General features: G+C 49.1%; 1 protein-coding gene across 1 annotated transcript in view; it reads right to left on the bottom strand.

Annotated features, from left to right (window-relative positions):
* Hephl1 (hephaestin like 1) overlaps positions 1 to 19,420 on the bottom strand; it is an 82,119-nt gene that overhangs the window by 59,500 nt on the left and 3,199 nt on the right. The window contains exon 2 of the mRNA XM_008823116.2: positions 4,474 to 4,718. Within this exon, the coding sequence (XP_008821338.1) occupies positions 4,474 to 4,718 (245 nt within the window). The remainder of the gene's footprint in view (positions 1 to 4,473; positions 4,719 to 19,420) is intronic.

The raw sequence follows: 19,420 nt of genomic DNA, 5'->3' as shown, positions 1-19,420 counted from the left end.
GAGAAAGCAGGAAATAAATTTTATTAGATCTGTCTGTAGCAAGGTTATATTTAGGTTATGATGTTAGATATAGCTTTAGTATATATTAGGCTAATATAATCAAGTTATATTATTTCTTTTTCCATAAAAGGAAACTTACCAATTTCTTAGGGAAAAGCAACTTTTTGCTAATGTTAAGTTCTTAGACAATGTTTTCAAAGAGTCATCATATATACATCATTGAGCAATGCAATGAATTATATTTTGCATGTTTTCCAGAAATTTTCTTTTAAAATAATGTTTCCTTTTGGGTTTTTTGAGACAGGGTCTTTGAATATAGCCCTAACTGGCTTGGAACTGGCTATGTAGAGCAGGCTGGCCTCAGTCTCACAGAGATCCACCTGCCTCTACCTCCTGAGTGCTCGGATTAAAGGCATGTGCCATCATGCCCAGCTCTTAAAATATTTGCATTGCCATCTGAAGTGAGAATATTTTGATAAAGCTGTTTTTACTCAAAGTTAAACTAACGTGATTTGTTACTTTCTAACTTGACCTAACTTGATAGGGGAATAAAACAAAAAATCCAGAACGCTATTTTCCATCTATTTAATCCAAGTAGCATTTTAAAGAATTTCTGTTACCTGAGCAACTGGTGGAGTGCTTGCCCTTGCGTACACAAGGGCTCTGTTTGATCCCAGCATAGAGTGGGAAGGAAACTATACGGCTGGACACACCTGATTAAAACAGCAACCACCACCACCACCACAGTTTGTTTCAGCCCTCTGGAAACAAATAAAGGCACCTAGCACCGTCTGTGCTGAGGACTGGAAGGTCAGGGCTCTGTGGCACTCCTGCCTGGGGTGCTCCTGTCTCCCCTCTCATCCACCTCAGCTCCACTGGTGAGATGATTTTGTTGAAACGGTTAGGAATGAAGTCCACCCATTCTGCAGCCGTGGTTAATGGGGGGACTGTCAGATTGGGAGTGGCACACATTGCCTACATGCACTGCAACGTTATTTAGACACGATGGTCTGAAGATTGAGGAAGCGGAAAGAACAACGACCACCTGTCCTAGCCTAAAGTCATAGCGATGGTTGGAAAAGACACATCCCTGACTGGACAGCAATGAATGGGGCGGACCCAAGTCATTCATGCCAAGCTGGCTAACAGTGAGGCTGCCTGCGCACAACTAGACAAGGGGGAGCCTGGAGAGATGGCTCAAGGGTTAAGAGTGCTTGCTACTCTTACAGAGGACCCGAGTTCAGTTCCTAGCATCCACATCAGGCAGCTCATAATTGCTCATACGTCCAGCTCCACGGGGCTTGATGCCCTCTTCTGGCCTCCACGGGCACCTGCACTCACGGAACACCCCCCACAGACACATAATTAAAATAATATACACATATATATATTTTTTTTTTTGAAGAATAGTACAGACAGGCGTGGTGGTACACCACTTTAATCCCAGCACTCGTGTTGGGAAACCCTGCTGTTAGGGTTGTAGTCCTCCATGTCCAGATAGCTCTAAGAGGCTCCGCGCCCAATGGAAGGACTCCCCTTCTCAGCAGGGGGCTTCCTGCTCTCTGCCTGACTTACCTGGAAAGTGCCGCCAAGCACGGATGCCTGACCTTATTTGGAACATGATCTTTGGCATAGTTACCTGGATAAAAACTACCCCCAGGTTTTTTCTATATGATAATCAGGCATTGCCTGGTAGTCGGAGGATAGGAGCCCACTACCACATGTAAATAAAGCATACTATGAGCACCTATCAGCTGAGGCTTTGGCTACTGCCTCCACACTATATTTTCCCCAGTTCTCCCACTGAGTAAAGGAGCTGTCTCACTGAGTCTGGAGCTGTTTGTACGTTGAACCTGCCTCCCTCTGGCGGGAAGGGCTTTCTTCCGTCAGTGCTCACTGGCCGTCCTGACCCCAATCCTCGCTTCTGCTCCCCCTGTCCTCATGGACCGGTGGCCAACGACCCGCAAGGAGAGGGAGAGACCCCACACACTCGGGAGACAGAGGCAGGCGGATCTCTGTGAGTTCAAGACCAGCCTGGTCTACATAGTGAGTTCCAGGACAGCTGGGACTACAGAGAGACCCTGTCGCCAAAACACCAAAAAAAAAAAGGAAGTGAAGTGGAGATAAAACATGAGGAGGCAGAGATGCTCAGTGGTTAGTGCATTTAGTGAGCTTCAGGGGATCAGAGTTCAGTTCCCAGCACCCACGTCGGGTGGTTCACAATGGCCTGTAACTCCAGTTCCAAAGGATACAGTGCCCTCTTCTGGCTCCCACAGGCATTGCACTCGTGCAAAAATGCACATGGATCAATACAAACAAATAAAATCTTTTTTGAAAATGAAAAGTCATGAGATACAGGCAAATCAGTGCTTAAAAAGTAAATTTATTTAATTTTACTTATTGCTTTGTTTGTATTATATATGTGGTGTGTGCATGTTTGTGTTCACATGTAGGGGATGCACATGCACATGTGTGAACATGTGTGTGGAGGCCAGAGGTTGACCTTGGGTGTTTTCCTCAATCATTCCTCTGCCTTATGTCTTGAGGGAGGGCCTGTCATGACCCTGGAGCTCATCAGTTCACTAGCCTAGCTGGCAAGCTTGCCCTGTGATCTCCCATCTCTGCTTCCCAAGGGCTGGGGTTAACTGGCAGGCTGTCGCCTGCCCAGTGCTTATGTGGGTGCTAGGAATCTGAAATCTGGGCCTCACATTTCTGTGTCAAGTGCTTTGCCCATCCATAAAGGCACATTTAGATCTATAAATACCTATGCTAGAAGCAGAAAAGGTCTTGAATCAATAACCTAAAATATCACTTTAAGAAAATAGAAGGGGGTCTGAAGAGATGGCTCAGTGGTTAAGAACACCGGCTATTCTTGCAGAGGACCCTGGTTCAAATCCCAGCACCCACATGGCAGCTAACAACTGTTCGTAACTCTTGTTCCAGGGGATCTGACATTCTCTTCTGTCCTCCATGGGCATTGCACGACATAGGTGCACTTACCTACACGCAGGCAATACATGCATACACATAAAATAAATAAAATATTGGGGAAAAAAGAAAGTAGAAGGTGGGCTGGAGAGATGGCTTAGCAATCTAGCTCACTGGCTGCTCTTGCAGAGGACCCAGGTCTGGTTCTCAGCATGCATGTGGTGGCTAAGAACCGTCTATAACTCCAGTCCTGGGGATCTGATGCACTCTTCTGGCCTCCGCAGGCACTGCACACCACGGGTGCACTTATATACACATGGGCAAAACACTGATACACATAAAATAAACATAAAAGTGTTTTATATATAGATATTGGAAGGCTAGGCCATTAATCCCAGCACTCAGCACTTGGGAGGCAGAGACAGGTGGATCGCTGTGAGACTGAGGCCAGCCTGGTCTACATAGTGAGTGCCAGGCCAGCTGAGGCTACAGAGAGACCTTGTCTCAAAATACAAACAGAAAGTAGAGAAAACTCAGCGTAAAGCAAGCAGAATAAAAACGTGACAGTGAATGCAGCAGAAATCAATAAAAGAAGAGGAAGCAGATTAAAGCAAACGCTTATTCTTTGTCAACACCAATGAAACTGAGAGAACTGTCTGTGCTGTACAGGAAAGGAAAGAGCAGCAAATGACCAAAATCAGAAACAGAACAAGACATTACTGGTCACACAAAGAGTTTACAGGGGAACTGTAGGAACTAATTTAAACAAAGTATTGAACAACAGATTAAACTGACAAATTCATAGAAAGACATACATTTAAAAACCAACTGAAGACAAAATTAAAACATCGAATTAAAGCTATAATAAATAGGAGCTGGAGAGGCGGCTCAGTGGTTAAACTATTGCTGCTTGTACAGAGGCCCCAAGTGACTGGGAGCAGAGAGGACTATGTCATGTAGGAAGGGAGCCAGTAGGAAGAATAGAGGACAGGCTGCAGACAGCACACCCTGAGACAGCCCCTCCCAGCCTCGGCTGTGCCTGGTGACAAGAGCTGGCTGCCTTTCAGCCAGCTTCCCAGATACCACTGAGGGGCATGACGGAAAGCTGGTCAGCTTCAGGGGCACTGCAGGCTCAGAACCCAGCTGTGTCAACATAAAGGGGCTGGGGGTAGAGCTCAGGTAGCAGAGTGCTTGTCTAACGTCCGTAAAGCCCTGGGTTCCAGCCTCAGCGCCGCATAAATGGGGTGTGGGGGTGCACACTTGCAATCCCAGCACCTGGAAGGTAGAAGTAGCAGGATCAGAAATCCAAAGCTATCCTCAGCTACAGAGCACATTCAAGGCCAGCCTAGGCTACGTGAGACCCTGTCTCAAAAGAAAAGCAAGGAAGGGTTAGGAAAGGAAGGGGAAAGAAACAGAGAAAGAAGAGAGAACAGGTAGCTGGAGGTGGGGAGAGGGCAGGGAAGAGGGAGTCAAGTGAGCATGTGGAATTAGGGTGCCCCTGACCCCGTGAGACAGAAGGACCCAGCACAGAGAGCGGATGATCACCTTCCGAATCCTTGTTGTAGAAAACGCCATGTGGGTGCAGCGAGAAAGGTCGAGACGCAAAGTTCTTCAAGTGGATGACGATCACGTCACCCACCTCAGCCCTCAGGATGGGGCCCAGGAACCCGAGCCAGGGGGGCTTGGGGATCTCTGTGGAGTAGCTCCCATCCGTGAAGTGTCTGTAGACCGCCTTCTTGTAGATGCCGCCTATCCTGTCGGGTCCTCTTCCGAGAAATAGGGTTGCGAGTCTGAAAGTGAGAAGGAAACAGCATTTTGCAGTTGGAATGACAAGAGTCTGGACAGCTTGTCTGTGAGGCCTATTAAGCGTCTACCACTTCTCTGTGGTGTTCTTCATAGCCTGTGACCCCTGTAGACTCGGCAAGATCATCCTTCACTTACCAGTGTGGAAGTGAGACTCAGGTAAGAGCTGAGTCAAAAGGCAGACAGTATCCACAGCCAAACTAAAGTACAGTAAAGTGTTCCAAAGTCAGGCTGCTCCTTCACCCTTTCCATGCCACATAGCCACCTCCAGTGTGTGTATGTGACATGTGTGTGGCATGTGTGACGTGTGGGGGGGGTATGTGTGTGTATGGTGTGTGTGTGGTGTGTGTCTGTGGTGTATGTATGGTGCGTGTGTGATGTGTGTATGATGTGCATGGTGTATAGTGTGTATGTATGGTGTGTATGTGATGTGTGTGTATGTGTGGTGTTTGTGTGATGTGTGGGGGGTATGTGAGTGTATGGTGTATGTGGTATATGTGTGTGGTATGTGTGGTGTGTGTATGGTGTGTGTCTATGGTGTGTGTCTGTGGTGTATGTATGGTGTGCGTGTGTGATATGTGTACGGTGTGTGTGTATGGTGTGTGGTGTGTGTATGGTGTGTGCACATGGTGTGCACACGTGTGTGTAGGCCAGAGTCAACCTGAGGTATCTTCCTCAGTCACTATCCACCTTCTTTTAAGAGACGGGGTCTCTCACTTTTACTTGAGACTTGTGGTTTAACTAAGCTCGCTGTGGGGCCAGTGACCCACCTGTCTCTGCCCCTTAGCACTGGTGGATTACAACCTCAGGCCACAACTGTAGCAAGAACATTCCTGACCGAGGCACCTCCCAGTCCCCCGCCGCCGGATTTCATCTAACCCACAGTACTGTGCCCTTGCCGCCGTGCTTTGTGGGTGCAGAGGTGGAAAGGAAGCGCGGCGGGTAGCAGGCGGCCAAGTGTCAGCTGAGCTGCAGCGTAAGAGCGCACTGGGTGGCTGGTACAGGAGATACGGGCACAACTTTCCAGAAATGGGAGAGCTCAAAGCAGGAACATGTACCTGAGGGGAGACGCCTGGCAGGCGGGTACAGAGCACAGCAGTGAAGGCGAGGCGGGGCACAGGTGGGAAGCCTGTTACATCTGGGTACCCTCGGGCCTGGGAGGCTGAGCCGTGGCTGCTTGCACACCCACGGACAGCACGAAAACTTTCATTCCAGCTGAAGCATTCGGAATTGATCCGGGAAGCGCCGACACACTGGGGCTTTCCGCAGCACGGCGACCCGGTGGCCGGGGTTTAAGGACCCTTCAGTGGCCGCCGTGTGCTTATTTTAGGAGTGAGGCAAAGGGAACAGGACAATCGAGGGTAGAGAGGCGGTTAGGAGAGCGGAGGGGGAGAAAAGGAACCGGATTCTAGGGCTGGGTGTGACCAAGGTCTGCCTGGGGCCTTGGGGTGAAGGGGACACTCTGTCCCTGCGGCCTGGGGCACTGATGGACCAGGTTCTCCAGGGAAGGTGAAGCCCCTTTGCCCTCGATCTGCACGCTCAGCCTGGAGCTCCAGACGCAGCAGCCCTGGATTCTGCCTGGGCAAGAGCTCCACATTCTTGAGTGCGGCCATCCCTGGACAGCCGTGTTCTCTGACGGCAGGAGATCGAGTCCAACCTGGAACAGTCCTGCAACGCACATGCAGGCATTCCCTCTCAGTCATTCAACAAACACTACTCATGTCAAGCCCTGCACTCAGTACTCAGGATTCAGAGACGAGACATGGTCCCTGCCTTGAAAGAGCACCACCATGGAAGGGAGGGCTGAGAGAACACGGATTATGTCCTGGGGCATCTCGGGCATCTCATCTGCAGTAGAAAATGGTGAGGGGATTCCCAAATGTCTAAACTATGCTCCCAAGGAGCAAAGAGCAGTCAGCTAAGCCAAGGAGAAAAGGCTGGCTTGGAGCCCCGCAGCTCTGGCTATGTGGCCCCGCCCTCCACTCTGGTCTAAGAACACGCCCGGATTCTAATCCCACGAGTTTTCAATGGAGCCCCAGTGACAGAGCAGGTGACCCAGCCTCACCCCTGAGCACACCACATTCCTGTAACACATCAGGTCAGGTGGGACTTGTGACCCAGACCTGGCAGCTGGCATCATCTCCTCCAGCTAGCACTCCCTGACCACAGAGTGGCTGCTTGGTTCACTGGTAAGGAATCTGGGGACCTGTGAAGGATTACTGAGCACAGCTCTGTCATCTACAGAGTTCACTCTTGAGAACTGCAATTGAGTTACCACAAAAAAAATTGCAAAAAAAAAAATTTTTTTTTCTCGGCCACCAGCTGGGCACACCTAGTAGAACTTTTAGCAACCACACAACTAGGCCAAGGAGAGTCTGTCTACATGTTCTCCATTTCTATATTTCCTTAACCTTTTCTGTTTACACCCCCCCCCCCAAGAGGAGTCAAGGTTGAGTTCCATCAGATGGGAAGGGCAAGCTCACACTAGTGTCTTCTGCAGAGGCGGGCTGGGAGCACACGCTATGTGAGGTGAGCTGCTCTGGCGAATGACCACTGTGATGACTATTCGTTTTCCCATTTCCCATTCTTTAAGATGACAGAGTCTTATCATGCAGTCCAGGCTGGACTAGAACTCATGTTGTAGCCCAGGCTGGTCTTGAATTCACAGCTCTCTTGCCTCAGTCTTCCTGGGCTCAGAAGCATGCACAACACGTGACCTCCTGTTTCCATTTCCTATGGTCTATTCTGTTTTATTCACTTCCAGGTGGTCAATCATTCATATAATCCATTTTTTTAATGTGTCAAGTGCTGATCAGATCTCACCAGTTTCTTCTCTCTAGTGGTCTGTGCCCCAACTCTTTCCTATTTATTTTTATTTTCTTTCCAACAGAAACTATCCCAGACATTGCTAGAGGTCATAGCACATGTGTTTCTTTATCTGTCTGTTTTTGACGTGCTGGGGACTGAATCCCCGACCTGTTACATGCTAGGCAAATGCTCTACCACTGAGCTACATACCCAGTCCAGGCACAGTAGCTTCAACAGAGTAGCCAGGTGCTCCACTCGGGGCCAGGATGAACAATCCATGCAGTTGTGTGCATCACAGGTCAACAAAAAAGGTAGGGTAATTCTAGGATGGTGAGACCAGGTGCATCCAGCAGACACAGGAGATATGGTGGCATGGCAGCCCGAGGGTTGCAAGAGGCTCTGGCCTCCCAGCTTCCTCCAGAGTGCCTTCATTTCCCCTTCACCCACCTCCACCCCTCTCAGTAAAGGACACAGTAATCCCCTTTGTCTCCTGTCTCTTCTGAGTCTGAACCCTAGGTAGTTGCCCTGACTCAGGCTTCCTTGTCTTGTTCTAGGACCTGGCCTCAGACATAACAGATGGAGCTGTACATCCATAGGCCCCTCAAGCAGATGGCTCCACACTCGCCATTTGCCCAGGACAGAACCAGGACCATGTGCCTCTTGAGACAGACATATTAAACCAAGATAACGTCTACAGCCATTTGTGACCCTGACGCCACAGTGGGGCAAGCCCTTAAAGACACAGGGTCATGCTGAATGGGGTCCAGAGGGAACCTCCATCTTTCCCACATGAGTGTACACACCTGCTTTTAGCGTAGATCTCACATGTCTCCAGATCAGCCCTGGTTAAACTTTAAGACCATCCTGCTGACTTCCAAGAACAGACTGGGGACAAGAAGCAGAGGTGCTGGGCTGGATGTTTAGGATACAGAAATGAGCGGGTGACCAGATGGGGCACTTATGTACAAAGGGAAGACTCTGATGCTGGCACAGGAGAGACCACCACTTAGATTCGAAGAACAGAACAACATGCTCTAGGATAGTAAGGGGGGAGGGATTGGCGGGTGCATGGAGTGGGAGGGATAGCTTGAGCAAGGTGTCCAAGTCAGGGTCAGAGGTCAGCTCAGGGAAACTAACACAGCTTTATATGGCCAAGGAAGCTTGATGGGAGGGTACTGTGGGGAAACATGGGTGCTGGCTGAAGGCATTTAGGTCTGATTTCATCTGTAAACATGAGTCTCTCCAGACTCTAGGCCAGGGATGTGTGACCAGATACATTTCAGGAAGACTTTGGCCGGCTCCCTCTGCTTCTTAGCACCATACTTGCTCACCTGGTTTTTCCCACCTGCTTTTGGAGCACTGGCCCTTGCTAAGTTTCTGCCCCTGAACACTCAGTGCTATACCCACAGGGCCACCCAGCCTCTGTTCGGCTTCCAGCTCGATGTGGAGGATTTTATTCCCTGGTATCTGACAGGGCTGAGCGCCCTACCCTCTAAACCAGAGGTGGCATCCACCTGCCTGGCTGGGGTTGGGTCTGCTTTTAGCCAACTTGGCAGAATTCACTATCTCCCTTGACTTCTACATTGTCTAGCCCCAGTTCCTTTCCCTTCTGTCTCCAGATAGTGGTATTGCTGTCCAAGCAGAGACAGTCCTTTGTAGATGGAGCCACAGCAGGGCTGATGTCATTGGTATTAGCTAACAAACTTTCATCGGCTCCATTAAGATTTGGGACAACAGCATAGATCCAAAACCTGAAGGCAATTTGGGGTCTTCCCTTTATTTCCTCAAAGAGATTATCGAATATTAGCCCTCCATCAACTGAGATGGAGAGTCCAAGAAGGTAGAAATGGGCAGATGGAGGAGAGAGCACCCCAGTGACATTGGGGAAAAGGACTCAGAAGCTCGGCAGAATTACTCTTCTGGGAAAACAGCCCGTTTCCCCTTCCAGCCTCTTTCCTTTCTCTTTGCCCCAAGGACTCAGGCTCCTTCCTGTTTCTTGGAACACACCTCATCTGTGTGATTTGATTGTGACATGTCTCCCCACAGGCTCATATGTTTAAACTCTTAGCCCCAGCTAGTGGTGCTGTTTGGGAGGCTGAGGAAGCTTTTGGATATGGGGCTTAGCTGGCAAACATGGGGCCTTAGGGACCAGGCTTGCTTCCTGGTCTACATAACAAGTCACAGTCAGTTCCCAACTCCATTCCTTCCCAGCAATGGTGGACAGTATCCCTCAAACAGTGAATTCAAATAAATCCTTCCTCCCATGAGTTGCTTTTGCAGGGAGTTTATGGCAGAGAGAAAAGAAACTGATGTGGGTCCTTTCTGCATCCCAAGACTGCCACGGTGTCTTTTTCCTGGGTATCAGTGACTAACTCATTCTCCACCTGAGGATCTTTCAACGTCAGATCAAAGATTCCTCTTCTAGCTCTCTCTCTACATTCAGTGCTCTGCTCAGACATTAGTAACAGCATTTTTCAAAACATGTTAAGGCAAGTTATATCCGTCTTTAGCTTGTGAGCTCGGTGAACATAAAACTCCTTCAAGGATCTTTTCTATTCCGAACACCCAGTCTAATTTCCTAGTGCCGGATTCTCTACTGAAAATTGCCTGGAAGAGTTGCTACTTGCATTGAAACCTAAAACGGAAAATAAACAAGCAAGCAAAAACTGTGCTGGAAGCTTCCGTCGTCCTCTTGACACTCCTGGGAAGAGGGAGCCTCAGCTGAGGAATTTCCTCCACCTGTTGGCCTGTGAGCGTGTCTGTGAGGCATTTTCTTGATTGCTGAGTAATGCAGGAGGGCCCAGCCCAATGCAGGTGGCACCACCCCTGGGCAGGTGGTCCTGGGTCGTAGAAGAAAGCAGGCCGCGCACATGCAAAGGAGTGAGTGTGTGAGCATCATTCCTCTGCAGCCTCAGCCTCAGCTCCTGCCTCCAGCTCCTGCCCTGGGTTCCCTTGATGGTGGACTGTGAGCTGTATGCCAAATAAACCGTTCCTCCAAATTGCTTTTGGTCAGTGTTTTACCACAGCAAACTGAAACCAGACTAGGACAAAATCCCTATGAATCCACCCCCAGAAGCTAAAGTGGGAGGGTTTTGGAAACTACATTTGTAGAAAAGCCCATGTTGCCCTTGAGGTTGCATATCCTCCAGGCTCAGAACTGCAGACAGATTTTGTCCATGCCTGACTGACTGGCACTGCTCAGAACAGGAGTGAAGGTTGAGGTATATCAGACGGGAAGGATGAGATGACCAGACACTGTCGGCTGTGGAGGTGGCTGGGCGTGTACACCGTGGAGTAGCTTTTTCCAGCACTCAAGACTACCAGGTAGCATGGTGCTTCAGGGTCTTTGAGTGTGGCCTGTCTACACCTGGATGACGATATGCTTCACCACATCAGAACACACTGGAGTTATTTTCTTGGAATGGTAACGTCTAGGGAAGAATCCATCTGTGTTCATCACTAGATCCCCCTGGTAACCAAACGATACCAGGCATTTATCCCAGGATGCTTGGTTCCAGGGTACAGTCTACAGCATCACAGAATATCCAGTGAGCATATCTCAGAAATCCAACACATATGTCATGAACTTCTGTTTGCTGGGTCTGCCTTCCAAAGACTGCCAACTTCTTTCCAGAGCTCTGCTGGCCAGAAGGGCTTATAGCCACCTCGTCTTTTTTTAATTTATAAACAAAAGGTTATAGAGCAACAAGATTAAAAAGAAAAACATTTAAATGGAGCATACTAAAGTTTTAAAGGCAAGTCAAAACAATGGCTCATCAGGCAAAGGCTCCTTCCACAAAACCTGATGACTTGAGTTCCAGTCCCAGAATCCATGTGATGGAAGGAGAAAAATGACTCCCACAAGTTGTTCTCTGACCTCCACATTCATACAGCATCACACATGCATGTGTGCATGCACACACACACGCATGCACACGTGCACATACACACATGCACACATGTGTGCACACACTCTAAGAAAATAAATAAATGTAACAATAATTATCATCCCTTCTCTAACCCACTGAGGCACAGTCTGTCCCACACCTCCTGCTATGATCCCGTGCTTAGGTCAGACTCAGCAACACCAAGCCTATTCTGAGAAGCGAACCTCAGCCTCGCAGTGGGAGAACCTGCAGGAATCCTCCCCAGAGTCAAATGAAGGGCAGTGCAGCTGCCTCACCTCCCAAGAGCCCTGGAGCATATCTGGGCCCAAGCATCACCAGGCTGAGGGGATAAAATTCACCGGCAATGACTTTGAAGAAAGAGAGAATGCCAACTTCCAGAACTTCTTCAGGGTGAGGATTGTATGGTTCGATTACTCACGAGATGGAGTGAGGGAGGTAGGTGGGCAAACCCCAAGGGCTGTGTTCTTGTGCTAACAGGTGGTCGCTAAAACCTACTCCTGGAGGACTGGTGCAGTAGACCGCAGGGCGAGCTTCTTTGGGCTGCAAAGGCAAAGGGAGGCTGAGAGCTGCCTCCACCACACGGCCTTCTCTCCTTCCAGTGAAAGCCAAACGTGCACCTTTGTGAGCGTCAGCTGGATGAGCCTGGTGCTACTTACCTGCACAGTGACCACACTGCTACTCTGCCCAGAGCACTAGGATGTGCCAGCTCTGCCAGACCTTGGGGCTAAGCCAGTCAGGGAAGCTATCAAGATGAATGGGGAAGTCATGGGTTCAGGACCCTCACAGAGGAGGTAGAGCCTGCCCAGAAAAGGGCACATAACCCAGGACCCACAGGGCCAAATCCCCAGAAGCAACAACCTGGGTTCAGCTCCCAGTCTGTACAATGGGACCAACAAGACAGGAATCCAATTTGGAGGGTCAGAGAATGGTTGCCATAGTGAAAGTCTAGAAGAGAGATCTGTTCCTCAGCTGTGTCTGAGTAAGTACAGGTGACAGATCCATGCCACACCATTACCAAAATACCAACAAGAACAGCACATGATGGCCTAGCACATAAAGTGGGACCCATCTGTGTGGGCTTCTGGACAATATACATGTAGTACAGGCAAGGAAGGAACCCGCCACCCCCCAGTGCAGGGGAGCCACAGAAGTGCACTTCTGGGGGCTGGACAGGGCTCAGCAGTTAGAGCACTGGCTGCTCTTGCAGAGGACCCGGGTTTAATTCCCAGCACGCACACGGCAGCTAACAACTGTCCATAACACCAGTTCCAGGGGACCTGACACCCTCTTCTGACCCCCTTGGGCATTGTATGACACATAAAATAATAACAAAATATAAAAAAAAATAAAGCATGGCTTCTAGGTGAGGGACAGAAGCCACAGAGAAGGTAAGGGATGGGCTGCTTACTCATCCTTTTATACTGTGGGAGTGTTTTATCTGCACCTATGGATGCATTTTCATATTAAAAAGAAAAAAAACAAAAACAAAAACAAGCTGGGCATGGTGGCGCAGGCCTTTAGTCCCAGCACTCAGGAGGCAGAGGCAGGCAGCTCTCTGTGAGATCGAGCCTAGCCTGGTCTACATAGCAAGTGCCAGGCCAGCTGGGGCTACAGGGAGCCCTGTCTCAAAAAGAAAAATAACGACAGCAAAAAATATATATTTTTCTTAGAAAACTGGATCCAGGCTGTTCAGTCACATCCTAGGATTGATCTTGATTGAGTGGAAAACCAGAAAGGGACCTTGGACCCTGAGGATGGACAACCTTTAGATTTGTTTTGTGTAATATATTGAGAGTCTTTTTAGGCTTCTGTTAAGAAGCAGGTGAGCACAACTCCTAATTGAACAGGAGGAGGAAGGACTGAGTCACCCGAAAGCCGCCTCAGTAGTACCAGCCTGAGCAGAGCTGCCTGCTTGCCCTTGACACTGGGTCATTCAGCAAGGCCGCGACAAGCCAGGCTGGTGTGCCTCTGGCTCAGCCTGATGGGCAGAAGCCAGTATGAGGCTGTTCAGAGGCCCTGGCCACTCCAGCAGCATCCCTCTCTGCATGCATGCTCCCAGCACACACGGCAGAGTGCATCTGCACATACCTGCACGGAGATGCAGTTTGGCCAGCATGCTCATGCCCAGCTGTGCATTCTGCTGCTTCTAAAAGGTCTTGCCCCTGCAGGAGCTTCTCTAGCACCCTCAAGAGTCTGGGTGTTACCTTGGCCAGCTTGGCAAATCCATCAAAGAGGTGGGACAAAGCACCAGAGGGAGGGAGTGTGCCAGCTTCCCACAGCACTGATCACTGAGCCACATAGTTCACCATTGAGTGGCACAGTGACTTGTTTTGCACATTCCTGGAATGTGTCAATTCTGTCACCTAGACCTCCAACAATCACCTCAGGAAAGGATTGGGGTTCCTACAGCAATTGTTCTCCAGGGTCACTTGGGCACCATCTGAGTTGGAATCCCTAGGGACATTTGCCCCATCTCAGGGTGGCTGAATCAGACTTTCTGAAAAGCTATGGCATCCATATTTTGCCCAAGCTCACCAAATGATTCTTGTGGTAGAGCTTTCTTGAGCCTGTCTGCCTCTTCCTTCCAACAGAAAGAGCATGGAAAGATCCCACTTAAGTGGAGTTTTGAGGCTCCCAGCAGGCAGGCCGTGAGTGGAGGGGTACAAAGCATTTCTGGGTCAGGGCATTTAGTGCCATTCTAAGAGGGCTTCTGCGAGAGTGATGCCTCAAGGTCAAAGCAGCCAGGAATTCTGAGTGCCCAGGTAGAGGGTGTCCTGGAGCTCATGGCCCTCTAGGAATGTGAGAGGGTAAGAAATAACCTGTATGTGGGAAGCCCCTGAAATGAGGCCGCGATCTATCCCTCAAACCCTGACCTACAGAGAAAACATGATTCTGGTATACGGCCAAGGCTGGAAACCATGTTTCTATCATCCTTAGCATACACACACACACACACACACGCGCGCACACACACGCACACACACGCGCGCGCACACACACACACACGTACACACACACACACGCACACACACACGCGCGCGCACAACACACACACACACACACACACACACGCACACACACGCACACACACGCGCGCGCACACACACACGTACACACACACGCACACACACACGCGCGCGCACGAACACACACACGAACACACACACAAATACTGTAGTCAACTATTTGAAAAATGTTTAAAGGGGAAAACAAATGACAGAGTCTGAAAAAACAAGAATAAATATAAAAAGTTTTTTTTAAAGACACATCCAGGGGCTGGAGTGATGGCACAGTGGCTAAGAGCACTGGCTGCTCTTACAGAGGACCCGGCTCAGTTCCCAGGACCCACAAGGCACCTAATAACTGTCCATAACTCCAGTTCGGCGGATCTGATGCCGACTTCTGACCTCCTCAGGCATTGCATGCACATGGTATACTTACATTCATGCATACACATAAAATAAAAATAGCTGGGCATGGTGACACGCACCTTTAATCCCAGATTTCAGGAGGCTGAGACGGGAAGATCTCTGAGACTGAGGCCAGCCTCTTCTACATAGCCAGCTCCAGGCCTGCAGGGGCTAGAGGGATACCCTGTCTCAAAAAACCCAAAATCAAACAAATAAATAAATCAAAAAATTTAAAGTCATATTCAAAATAGAAAAGAAAAGGATGAAGAAAAGTTCTTTGAGCATCTGTATAGCAAACATCCTGTGAATATACATCACACTTTTAAACTTTTTTTATGTGTATGTGTGTATTGCCTGCACGTAGGTAAGGGCACCTGTGTCATGCAATGCCCTCGGAGGTCAGAAGAGGCTGTCGGATACCCTGGGACTGGAGTTACAGACAGTTGTTAGCTGCCGTGTGGGTGCTAGGATTCAAACCTGGGTCTTCTGCAAAAACAACCAGTGTTCATAACTGCTGAACCATCTCTCCAGCCCCCACATCACACTGTTAAAATCATAGGATAGAAACTTACTCCTGTGGGTCCTAGGAGGTACAAACCTTGCCCAATAAACCAAGCAGTGGCTTACTGGAGGAAACCAACCAGAACCAGCCTCCGATTCAGAGAGGAGGTGTCTGGTTCCTGCTGGGAGGGACTCCACTGTCATCCAGAATGTTCCCATTAGCAACTGTCTTAAAGCCCAAGTGTGGACTTCAGCTCTGACATTGCCAAGGACAAGGGGCCACATTGTGACAGGAGTCACCTTCTGAAAGCAGGTTAGACTGACCATGGTCTGGCCATCCCACCAGTGCTAAGGTGAACTTCCAGACTGGAATGTGAGGAGTTCATGGCTCACAAGGTGCGTGCATTCCACCTGCAATCTGTCCCTGGATATTTGGGGATTATCTTCTCATCACTCCCCATGGAGCAACTGTTGAGCAGCTATTAAATATGGGACACAGAGCAAGAAATGGGGCTGGAGTGTGATCAGTCTCAGTCCCTGTACACAAGAGATTTGCATTTTGCTGGGGAATCTCTACGCTGGAGAGTAAACAGTAAGGCAGTTTTCTATAGCAAATGCCCATTATGTTGTGTGGAACCTGAGTGCCAGGCGGCATGTGAATATGGGGTGAGGATGCGCTGCCACAAACTAATGTGAGCAGAAGGCATAGTCAGAGTGCAGCGTGAGGCTCTTATAGGAAGAACACATAGTCTGCGCTTGAGCAAGGATGCAACTCACAAAAGAGAAAACCAAACTAGACTGGGAGTGTCTGTGGGCAGAAAGGGTGGAGACCAATTACACATCAGAACTCGGGAGACACACCCTCCCTAATTAGATTTTTTTAGAGCCATCCAGGTTAAGAGCTCCTGTACAATTCTCTCAGCCTGAGTCCCGAGGTGCCACCTGAAGTTGGGTCTGTCCTTATCCATCTTGATTTTCAAAGAAGCCCCCCAGCACATGCACACCTTGTGTTTAAAAGCATATCCACACAGTGAAGGAGAAAAGACGTGAGTCCGAATCCCAACTTTCCCACTTAGGGAAGTGACTTGATGCTGCTGAACTCCAGGTGTCTCAGCTGTGTCCAGGGGCCATACCAGAGCCATGAGGAGTCAGTGAGGAGAGATGAAGACCCCTGAGCACAGTGCTTTGACCATTTCTAAGGCTTAGAAAAAAAGGGGCAAGTAGCTAGTAAGTCTCTCTTTCAGAGCGCCGAGTCTCCAGAACCCCTTGGGGTAAGAGACAGACCATTCATTGTGAAAATGGAGGCAGAGACTGGACAGATACAGTCATAGTCAAGGGATGCTGGAAGCCACCAGAAACTCCAAGAGACAAGAAATGGCTACATCCCCTGGAGAACATGGCCAACACCTTCATTTAGACTTGTGGCCTCCAGAACTGGAAAAGAGTAATTGCTAGTGTTTGAGTCCACCGGGTTGGTGGTCATTTGGTCACAGCCATGGAGAGCTAACGTACCCTGAGAGAGGGGTCACTGCTCCCCTGTCACTGAAGAGAAAACTGAAGCAAGGTTGGGGGCCTCCCTGTGCTTCCCAGTCCCCTTTACCAGGGACAGAAGATGATCTCCCTCTGTTTCCCACGCAAGGCTTGGAAGGTGGTGTCTGGAGTGTATTGATGATGCTGGAATACTATGTTGATGTGCAGTCTGTGTGCTCTGTGGATCTCAGGGGCCCGACCATGGTGGCGGTAATTGAGAGAAGGGACTGTGAAGATGTCCTTACTGGAGGGAAGGGCTGCAGCTCCCTATAGTATTCACGTTTCCCTTCTTTCTAAGCAGCAGAATTGAATTCCACCTCTTCACACAGATGAGCACGTACACATTTAATTTTGAGTCATCCAATGAGATGTGGCAGAATTAACTGGATGGGGTTTCTTGTCTTTTTCTTTTCTCTTTCCTGGTCTTTCTTTCTTTCAGTTGCTGGAGGTTGAACTCAGGGCCTCATGAATACCAGGCAAGGGCTCTGCCGCTGAGCTACACTCTCAAATGGCTGGATACGGTCTGTGAGAGCCCCTTAAAGTTTGCTGCAGCAGAGGTTGCACTCCCACACCTCCTCCATTCTCCTCCTCCTTCTCGAAACACAGACATGCACGCTGGGTCCCCAAATCCATCTTGTGATCATGAGGAAGGAAGCTCTGTGCTAAGGATGGTGGGACCAAAAATACAGACAGCCACTAAAGCCCCATCATGCCATCTGCCCACCAACGTAAGGCTGCCCACATCTGTCCATCAACATGGGGCTGCCCACATCTGGACTTCTTTTCAGGCAAATACCAAATCCTAATTTATTTAACCTGTATATTCCAGTCTCTTCTGGTGGTTAAAACCAGTCAGTTATTGATGTAAGGGACAACACCTGCTCCAAGCCCTTCATGATTTTAAAAAAATCTTGTGTATTTATGTGTGTGTGTATATATATATATATATATATGTATGCTTATGTGTGCGTATAGGCATGTACATGCATACGGCATGTGTATGGCGGTTGGAGGACAACCTGGAGTAATTGGTCCTCACCGTCCACATGTTGGAGACAGGGTCCCTTATTTGCCCCTGTGAACGCCAGGCTAGCTGGCCTCTGGATTCTCCTGGCTATACTTTCTGTCTCATAGCAGAAGTCCTGAGATTCAGATGGATGCATCTGGCTTTAGATAGAGTCTAGGACTTTGAACTCAGGTCTTCATGCTTACACATCAAGATCTTTACCCACTGAACCCTTCCTCCAGTTCAAATCCACAGTCTGAGATGCTGATGAGATGGGGTTGAGACTTGAAAGCCACTATTTGTCTAACACCAAACTCTACTGAGATTGAATCCTTCCCATTTATTTCAGAGCTTGTGGAAGTCTCTCTGTCACCCTTCTGCTTCCCCGAATTGACTTCCTTTCAGATAGGTGACTATGTCTCTCCCACACACCCATCACAGAGCCTCCAGCTGGAGAGTACTCACAGTGCTGTCCCACCAGCTGGGCTATGTGGTGATGGTTAGGTTAACTCTCTGAAGTAGGCCCTTCAAAGTTGGGGCTTTGACAGAGCTCAGCCACACTCATGCTCAGGGGAATTTTGGTCATGAGGTAACAACCACAGAAACCCCTGAATTCCACCAGGAAGAAGCTATGTGGGTGGCGCTTGCCTAATAAGGTCTGCGGTGAAAACTGTGGCTTTAACTAAGGTGACCCACTCAGATCCATAAAGACCAGGCTTCACCACTGAAGCGCAGTCATGCCTTAATTAAGTACTTTATGAGCTCCAGCAGGCCTGGCATGAATGGGTCAAAATGCTGACACCATCTCACAGGCAAATCAAAGGAGCCTAGTGTCCCCATTACACTTGGAGAGGAGGGAGGGGCATACATACTTAAGAGCAAACATTTCTAAGTAGAACACCCGTCTGAAATCCTATATTGTCTAGGGAACATCATGATTACACTCTCAGTTACATTTTTGAACACTGATCAAAGGCACCATCCTGGGAAGCCGAAGTGCTCCATCTGGCTGCTGTGGCTGCGGCTGCAATTTATTTCCCATCTCATCTTCTACATCCGAGCACAGGAGAGCTCCGTGCTGCTGAGCTGTGGTATCTGGATGCTTCTGCATTACTGGAATTTTAACACCTGCTCTCTTGTTTTCCTATTGTCTTCACTTTCCAACTTCTCTTCTTCAAGAAGACAGCAACCAGAACTGCCACTTGGTTTGTTTAAAGAGTCCAAATGCCTGGCTCTTTGTCCAGCCCCCCATGCAATAGTGCCCCGAGAAGATTCTGTGTAGAGAAAGGGGCTATCAGCTCGGTGCAGGCCCCCGGGGTCCTGGGCGCTCTTCCTCCAGCATCGGAGATAAGGATGCACTTCAGATGTGTTTCTTCAGAGGAGGGCATCTCATCCGAGTGTGGAGGAGACATCAATGGTGTTTGGAAGGAAATAAACCAGGAAATTTTACAGACACGAAATGAAGAGTTGGAGATAGTTTTTAAGATGGGGGAAAACCACACACAAGAGCATTCGGGGAGCACAAA

The sequence above is a fragment of the Nannospalax galili genome, unplaced genomic scaffold (assembly GCF_000622305.1).
Source record: "Nannospalax galili isolate Female #2095 unplaced genomic scaffold, S.galili_v1.0 scaffold469, whole genome shotgun sequence".
Lineage (NCBI taxonomy): Eukaryota > Metazoa > Chordata > Mammalia > Rodentia > Spalacidae > Nannospalax > Nannospalax galili.
The sequence above is the reverse complement of the archived record's forward strand: the minus strand, read 5'-3'. Positions and strand labels throughout refer to the sequence as shown.